Source organism: Perkinsus marinus, assembly GCF_000006405.1.
Source record: "Perkinsus marinus ATCC 50983 genomic scaffold scf_1104296947704, whole genome shotgun sequence".
Taxonomy (NCBI): domain Eukaryota; phylum Perkinsozoa; order Perkinsida; family Perkinsidae; genus Perkinsus; species Perkinsus marinus.
Window position 1 is genome coordinate 1 of NW_003210511.1, and position 8,818 is coordinate 8,818.

Consider the following 8,818-nt stretch of genomic DNA (forward strand, 5'->3'; position numbering starts at 1 on the left):
TGTCTGTCACGCTGCAACTAGGTTATGTAAGAATTCGCGAGCTTTTTTATAGTGTATCATACAGCGTGTATGATTGATACGTCTCGCGGGTGGGGAAGAAGCTGATGAATCGGTGGACAGTGCGAAGCGCCCTCCACGCGTTGAATAATCTCTTGGCGAGAGCGCGATGAGCAGTGGAAAGTCCGACACGATTCGTTTAACACAAGGATACAAAATTTTCGACACTCCATAGTTTCACATTTAACTGAATTGCTCGAAATGTATATTTTTCGATGAACTATAATACCCTGTATAAGAACACAAGCGATAGAATTCTGAAGTGTAGTCATTCGCGGGGCGAAGATGAGTTGATAGTTCGCAAATAAAGTGAAAAGTGAGTCGGTAGCTCAGCTGGAGAAGCATCACTACCACATATGATGTCGAATAACATACTCATAATGTTTGATATGCGGGAGGTAACAAAAAAAAAACGAAAATGAACCACGTCAAGTTTACGGATCTTCCCAGACTCTTTCCAGAATGCCTGGAAAGACTCGACCCACTCGGGGGTGATTTTCCATCATCGAGCTAAAACCTTGATGAGAGCAATCCTCTACTTTCCAAGTATTTCTCGTACAGCCGCCTCAGCATTCACGCGGCCGAAAGTGAGAACCTTCCCCCCTTTGCTATCCATCACGCCTGGCGTGGCCGTATTCTTGATGATACTTCGGATATAACCTGGGGTAAGCTTAGCATGCTGAGAAGGTTCGAGGCTATAGAGCATTCCAGCTATACCTGCTATGATGGCTGCGGCCCCTGAGGTACCTGTACCCTTTCCATACTTTCCAGTAGGAGTAGTTGCCAGTATTTGGTAGCCAGGAGCGGCGATGTCAACAGCTGAACCAAAATTGCTCTCGTCGTCCAACTGCATTCTTGCACCATTTGTCGCAGCCACACATATAACGCCGTCCGTATAGGGTCCGCTGAGAGAACAAGGATAGTATTCTTCCGTGTCCAGGTCTAAGTGGTCATTTCCTGCCGCCACAACCACTAGCATGCCAGCTGACACTGCTTCGAGAATCTTCTTCAACAGGGGTTGGTAGTAAGTTTTGAATCCCTGCGAAAAGAGGATTACTTTCACATCTGGCCTCTTAGAAATGAGATAGGTGAAAGCATCAGTCATCCCTCCAAAAGACGGCTTGTCGCTTATATAGATAGGCATGATACGGAGATGGTCGGCGATACCCGCGATACCAATCTTGTTATTCCTGATAGCACCGAGGATGCCAGAAATTATAGTTCCATGCGGTCCTCGGGGATGAATATCAGTATTCTTATCAATAACGTTATAGCCCTCAGAGACAACCCCTTGCAAGTCAGGGTGATCGGCTTGCACGCCATCGTCGATAACGGCGATGGTTACAGGTGTCCTCTTGGAAGTAGAGTCCAGGATGTTCCAAGCCTTTGGTACGGAGATGGCCTCCAGATAAGCCCTCTGCTGGGGATAGTATTCATCGTTCGGATCGCCGTTTACTGGGCCAAGTCCGCGGAAATAGTCAAAGCCGGCCACTGCAACAATGACGTAGAAGAGTCTGTGCGTAATGAAGTAGAATGTAGCCATAAAAAATCTCGTTAACAAACAAGTGAGCGGGGCGATATGACGTAGCGTCACGTGTTGACGTGAAGGTCATTCCGTGGCCCAGTGTAACTCACGTTCCGTAAGTGTACTCCACTCTCCGCTCCGCTGTTCGTATACGTCGTCAACGTCCATGGATAGACACATTGCATTTGAATAGCTTACGAGTGGATTTGAGGTGAACGGCTTGAATTGAAAAAATTCTCCCCCTGGGATGCATTCTCACAAATCGATACATTATTGTCGTGGAGCTGTATTCTATACCGCTGCGCATCGCGAGTGACTCTGCGCCCCCTGTATGCGTGCATCCGAAATCCGAGAACCACGCGAGTCAACAGAGAACCACTCGGTGAGCCAAAAGTTTTGATTTTGCCTGACGTCATGCCCATACATTAATGTACCACTAACAGGCGAAGGTCTCAGAACCCGATTCGTCGAATCTATCTCCTATCTCCCGTAAAACTGCTCTTACGATACTTTAGCGCGCGCCATGATCACGTAGCCCCACGTGAATTCAAACATTTCAAAACCAATCTTTGGTCACAGAATTTCAGTTTCAACCATACTTGGGAGGGCACCCATTAGCGTAAAGTTCTATGTGTACACGGATAGTCAGCCTATCTCCACCGCTCATTTGAATTTAGCTTTTTCATTTGCAGCCCTATTCAGTAGGCCAGTCGCACCTGCGTGATTGCGTAAAAGGTTTGGGCGCGCTCTTTCAGGAGCCCCCACCCCTGGCGCGCGCTGATGCCATCATGGCATATGTTGAAGCTTTGGGCAAAGCAGATGCCCAACACGAGGATTGGGACCAGTCAGAGAGAAATTCGAAAGCAGAGGCAGCAAGGTACTTCCAGTAACTCAAAATTACCACGAGTCACGCACTTTGAGTTGGGAACTTGGCGACAGGCAGTCTATCACGAACCATCATCAACTCAGACAGACTTCATGAACAACATTCGCCGAGTCTAGGCTAGGCTGTCTAGTATCATTACCAGTGAGTTCAACTCGGCAGAACCGAGTCGGCTCTAATTTCTCGTGATTTTCGAGTTCTCCTCAGCTACATATGTAGCTAGCTACGTGTATATTATCCAATAAAACCGTTTTATAGCCGTCAACGCCGGCGATGATGTAATCACGGAAGATGCTTGGGCATAATCATTTCACGAGTCCTATGCAGCGCAATTCGATGGATTTTGTTGATCCACTAATTCTAACTTACCTGCCCCAACGAATCCATGGCGTAGTGAGATCAAGTTGCTGCGTAGCGAAGTACGCCGCACGTGCACATCGTGCGTGAAACCGATATAAGCTGAGCACACGCAATCACAATCCGTGCTTGTCGGCCCTTTGTATTGCTGATACTGTTGGCATTGACACAGCTGGTTTGTCCATATCGTCATTGCCTCTCTCCCTATCTTCATTAAGAACATACGATAGTGAGGCAGAACCTGTTCGAACCCTTTCAAGGAAGTGTTACTCCTTCCCTTGTTCTTCTTCCCAAGGCGTCTGGTTGTACATGCGTGGCACGCATGATGTGTGACGCATCTCGGGACTATCCTGTCAAGAGGGTAGCAGGAGATGGACCTTCCACCAGACATTGTATATGACTTTGATGACGCGTCGCTTAGAGTTACTTGAGCCCGTGCGCCCCAAGGAATGTTGTACGCATTGAGAGGAGCATCTTGCTCACTTCCTCTTCAGTTGTGACGTTCGAGCTAGCATTTTGTCCATCATGGCTAGTATTTCAGCACTGCTGCTTTTTGCAGGACTGCTCCTTGGGTCCAATGCTCAGCCTATCGGTACGTATCACTATGAAGAAAAGCAGAGTCCTACCGGAGATTTTTTCTCTCTTATATTCACTGTGGACGCGGACAGGCGTGTGTCTATGTTCTTCTACTGCGCGGCTGACCAACACTTTTCGGACGGAGCACTTCCACTCAAAAAACAAGGGGGAAGCCAAGACATCTACAGCATCGACTACAGCGGGACTTGTACCGGAACTGTCGAATGGTGGTATAACAAGGTTAGATCAACATGCCCATCAGGCGGTAAGCCTCCGCATTTCTTTCCCTATCATGGGAAGATCGTGAAAGGCGACCTCGAGACGTTAGAATTCTTATCACCAAATAAGGTCTTGACTAAGTTCGAGGGCCGTACTCTCTCCTTCTCCAAAATAGGACAGTATCTCACACCAGCTGTCTATCACTTCTCTTCCCAGACCTTCGATATTCTATATGAGGTCTACGGAATTAATTCTCCGCAGCCCAACGATGCCAATATATGGATGAGCGTGAGGTGCAAGAACCAGCCGCTTCATGGTCGCTTCCAAAGCGAGTTCCAGGTCTCGCGTACTTCTAGTGACACTTCAATATACGTGGATAAGGATTATGAGATCTCCGTGGCCTCTGTACGTCGCCTGAACCAACTCAAGTTCTGGTTGAGGAGAAGATGTGGTATAACTACTAGCCACGACGATTTCACTAAAGTACGTCAGGAGGTGGGTGGTAGATTTGCTCCAGAGGTTGTGGTCACTGTTCTGAATGGTGAAGAGATCTATCTTAGGAAACTTCCGTGAGGGGGAGTTAAACCTAATTTCAGAGGCTGGTGGTTGTTAGCGGTACTAGATGATCAACATTTCACTATGACGGATCAGTGGTCTTGATCGCTAGTAGTCTCAAGATAGTAGTCTCAGATCAAGTCTTGGTGGCTTGAGTACTTCGACGATCTGACGATAAGTTGGAGCCGCCTCCAAGTGCAACCTTTTATTTACTTCTCTGTTCTTTGAACTTAACGGTGTTAAGTTCATACTCTTCTTTTTTGCTGTGCGTTGGTGGTTCGAGTCGGTACTTTCTTATTGATAGTCGATCTCACGTACAGCACTTGAAGTGCATCACCTCAGGTGATCGATGATAGATGAGCTTGAGGGCTCCGAACTTATAGAGGATCTAGGATATTCTTTGTTGACAGCATCGGAATATGATTGGAGTTCAAAAATAGAACTCAGGTACCAGGCTGTAAACATCTTCTGATGCCTCACTCATCATTCAGCTTTGAGTTATTCCAAATAACTTATTTACCAGTGGTTATTGGCTAGACCAAGAACACACTAGACTGTAGCCCACAGTGGTCATTAACACCCATTATTTGTTTTGCGATGCATTGTACGTCCTAAGCTAGGACTCCTAACAGTGATCGAGTGTACAATGTGTATCATTTCTGAGTCAGTAGCGAGAACAGCAACGTGTCACCACCACCACCGTATAGCCACAAGGTGGTCGGCGTTATAGACTATAAACCAGATTGCCTTAAAAAGCGTATACAGTCCGCAGACTCCCCAAGGAATAGTACGAGAGAGTGATGGTTGAGACAAAATTTCAACTAAGTGCCGCTGCTGTAGTTACCACTACGACTAGGCTGACTCAGTAAGGGAGGCGACGCCCTGGTTCATGATTATAGAGCCTCCATGAGCGTCGGAGTACAGCTATTGCGTGTCCTGGCGCGAGAAGCTGAACTCTACCTCTCAGAGAAGGAAAGGTGTAAAGCGAATAAGAGTCAGTAATGGAATGATATCGTAGTTCAACGCCTTAGGAGCGCTACAGCAGAGCATCCCGTGTAGCCATATGCAGTATTCAACACAATTGGCTGTCCCATTTGCTCTCTCCCATTACTCAGCTATCCCACTACTAAGCTAAGCTGTAATTTCTCTACTAATACATCCAAAACTATTCTCTTCCTATCCTACTACATAATACGGATATCATCCGTGTTGAGTTGATATTCCAGAGTAGCAGCTGCTTGTTCATGGACCCGAGCCTGTATTTTGCCTTACCTGAGAGCTCCGACCCTCTGACAAATCCTTTGGACTTCGAGCAATGGGTGCGGAAGTTCAAGGCGTGTGCAACGGCTAACAAGTGGGAAGACGACGACCAGTTGAAGCATCTACCACCTCTACTCCGAGGTGATGCATGGATTGTTTATGATGAGCTCAAGCTAAATGAGAAAGATACAATGGTCAGCCTGGTTAAGAATCTCTCCCACAAGTTGAATATTGCTACCCAGATGCAGAGCAGCGAGCAGTTGTATCGTCGAACTCTGGATTCTGGTAGTGAGTCTCTACTCACATATCAGAATAAAATCCTCCGGTTGAATGGGAACTTTCAACCATTTGCAAAGATCATGACTCAAAGTTTAAGCCTGCCAAACGTCAAGCCTTGACTGAGATGGATTCAAACATGCTAGGCGTGACTTACATCGACAATGGAAGGTATATGACAATGGCAGCGCAGAAGTTGGATGTGCTGAAGTCTCGTGTACCGTATTCGGGTTGTTTCTATTCTGTCTTACTAAGTACTCTGGGTACCTTGGATGAGTCCCCTACAGTACCGGCTTGGGTAGCAGCTTTGAAGCATTTCGCTCAAAGTTTGGTAGCGAAAGAGCGCTTTTCTACTCAGTCGACTTGGTCATCTCCATGTTCGGAAGCTTTACGAGCTCTTATTTTGGATTGGCATCGAATGGTTACTAAGCTACCTCAGTCATCGTTCACTATACCTCGGTTGTTTCGGTTTAATGAACCACTACACGTTTTTACTGATTCATCTAAGTATCATGGTGGTTCTCTCCTTAGACAGGACGACCAGAACTATTTGGAACGTGTCCATGTTTTCTCCACTGCTGAATCTCATCTACCGATAGCCTGCTTGGAGGCTCATATCCTCTATAAAGGTTTCGCTATGGTACATAGACTCGAGCTAGCTGCGAGAAGACGGTTCAACAAGGTGTATTATCATGTGGACAATGTGGCGGTTGAAGTGACTTTTAGTGCTGGGAGGCCGGCATCTTTTAGCAACAAGGACGTCAAACCAATTATCTTGAAGTACTTGGCTATGACTCATGCACTCTTCGACCCCTTGGACTTCAATCGAAGAATAATTGTGGAGCGAGTGGTAACACAGCAAAATCCTGCCGATGATCTAACAAGACATGGTTTACTCCAGCGGTTCCTTGAGTTTGCTAAGACTAAAGACCTGGATGTTAGTGCTGTTACTAGTGAGCCTCGGTTTGACAATAATGACGAACTATCCGAACGGGATCAGCATTGTGAGGTATTTGTTGCGACTGTTGCGAATACTTTGTCGATTTCTCCTCTTCCTTCTATGGCTGAGATATCTCATCACCAGTCTGCTGATAGTGATATCAAACAAGCCGTTTCCTTACTCATGAGCGATGATAAAGAGCTGGTGCCTACCTCTATCCCTACAGTATTTAGGCTTGTTTGGAATACTCTGCTGGTACGTCATGGTCTTCTTTGGCGGCTTTTACCAGCGAATGATCCATGTTATATCACTGATGTTGTTTTGGTACCGGTCCTTCCATCTTCTTTGGAACCGGTAGTATTGAATTATTTCCATAGTCAAGCTGCAGTATTCCATCCTGGTATTCAACGTATAATCCGTGCCATTAAGACCTTTTCAAGCTGCGTTGGTCTCAGAAAGGGTGTACAACGAACTGCTCCACCAAGTCCCTGGCATACAGTAGCTGCAGACGTTTTATCTGTCTCTACCCCTACTGGTCATAGACTACTCCTTACTGCTGTATGTCTTTTTAGTAGTTGGCCCGAAGTCAGAGAACTGTCTTCAAAATCATCGAGGAATATTACTGATGCTCTTAAGAGTATGAATAGTTCCCTGGGGCCCTTCAAAGTTTTAAGGACTGACCGAGGGTCGGAATTCGGCGGTGAAGTTGACAACTATATCAAACTGATTGGTGCAGTCCACTCAGTGAGTTTACCGTACAGTCCCGTTGCTGTTATCGAACAGTTGAACAAGATCCTCCTCCAGAAGCTTCAGGGGGCATTCTATTCCCTCTTATGGACAAGGCAATCCTTTGCGAGTATTGTCGATGATATTCTCTGGGGATTACGTTCGACACCAACAACTGTTCATCATGTGGAACCTTTCTTAATTATGTATGGTAGATCTCCTCATCTCCGTCAAGCCCAGAATAGTCCTCAACGGGCCGAGGTTCATGAGAGTATTCGAGATCTTCTCTCTGAACGCCGATCTGGGGCTATGTTACATGCCAAGCCTCCAGTTTCTCTGGCTCCTGGTACCATTGTTTTCGCCCGGAATCATGATTTGGATCGCAAGTACAAGGTTGGGAAACGTTGGAGTCTTATGAGGGTTCTTCGGCAAGAAGGGGTGAAGGTTTACCTCGTGGACTATGGCTCGTCTCCTACTTCGCGTGCCCTGGAACGTCATGTACGGGAATGTTTGCCAGCACCACCAGAGTTCTTGGCTAAGCCTTTGAAGACTGGACTACATTCTGTTACAAGGAGCGGTCGCAATGTTCAGCTCTCTTCGAAGTCTTTTTCGATGCCTCAGCAAGGCTCTCCTGCCAAATTCAAGATTCCTGTCCGTTACTCTTTGCGGGTGAAGGGGAAGTCTGCTGATGCATCAGCAGCAAGCCATCCGCAGCATGTTGCTCATCAGGCAGATACAACCTCAGATGGTGATGTTCGTCGCTCGCGAGTATCTGGTCGAGCAATCCGAAAGCCTGTTCGATATAGATTCTGATCGTTTTTCTCTGATTCATCATGTCTGCTCCCTGGCAGGAGGGAAACCTGCAGTATTCAACACAATTGGCTGTCCCATTTGCTCTCTCCCATTACTCAGCTGTCCCACTACTAAGCTAAGCTGTAATTTCTCTACTAATACATCCAAAACTATTCTCTTCCTATCCTACTACATAATACGGATATCATCCGTGTTGAGCTGATACTCCACATACCTTGTGGAGAACGATAGATAATGTTGCATTGTGTTTTACTATCACATTTAGCGGGGAACATGATAATGAATGACACCCCATCGTTCTACTACTTCCATCATAGCTCCACCAGACTCTGGGGACCAGAGTTACGTACGACTCCAAGAACAGCTGGAAGCTAACTCAAGTGAGAGTTCTCGACCTTGGCTAGAGGGAGATGTGAAGGGCGTCCCCATGATTTGTGAGACATTTTTGGCGCGTGAAAGGGACAACGCCTATTCACGAACTGCGAAGCAACAGAGAATTCGCGCTTATAGTTAAAAGCTCTGTTATGCTCCCGAAAACGACAGTAACATGGCACATACCCTTTTCCAAATGAATCCACTCCAAAACGGGACCTCCATTCTAATTTTTCTCATCCAATTCAATCGCAACAAT

General features: G+C 46.5%; 4 protein-coding genes across 4 annotated transcripts; 3 read left to right on the top strand and 1 right to left on the bottom strand.

Annotated features, from left to right (window-relative positions):
- Window positions 1–592: 592 nt before the first annotated feature.
- On the bottom strand, window positions 593–1,600 carry Pmar_PMAR022764 (thermitase, putative; the record flags this gene model as incomplete). The annotated part of the gene is made up of 1 exon (XM_002779203.1): window positions 593–1,600. One exon carries the CDS (start codon window positions 1,598–1,600, stop codon window positions 593–595), a length of 1,008 nt encoding a protein of 335 aa, XP_002779249.1.
- Window positions 1,601–3,347: 1,747 nt separating this feature from the next.
- Pmar_PMAR022765 (hypothetical protein) lies at window positions 3,348–4,190 on the top strand (the record flags this gene model as incomplete). Its single annotated transcript, XM_002779204.1, has 1 exon — window positions 3,348–4,190. The coding sequence occupies one exon, from the start codon at window positions 3,348–3,350 to the stop codon at window positions 4,188–4,190; it is 843 nt and encodes a 280-aa protein (XP_002779250.1).
- A 1,226-nt stretch (window positions 4,191–5,416) lies between these two features.
- On the top strand, window positions 5,417–5,830 carry Pmar_PMAR022766 (hypothetical protein; the record flags this gene model as incomplete). Its single annotated transcript, XM_002779205.1, has 1 exon — window positions 5,417–5,830. One exon carries the CDS (start codon window positions 5,417–5,419, stop codon window positions 5,828–5,830), a length of 414 nt encoding a protein of 137 aa, XP_002779251.1.
- A 1,748-nt stretch (window positions 5,831–7,578) lies between these two features.
- On the top strand, window positions 7,579–8,187 carry Pmar_PMAR022767 (hypothetical protein; the record flags this gene model as incomplete). The annotated part of the gene is made up of 1 exon (XM_002779206.1): window positions 7,579–8,187. The coding sequence occupies one exon, from the start codon at window positions 7,579–7,581 to the stop codon at window positions 8,185–8,187; it is 609 nt and encodes a 202-aa protein (XP_002779252.1).
- Window positions 8,188–8,818: the final 631 nt, after the last annotated feature.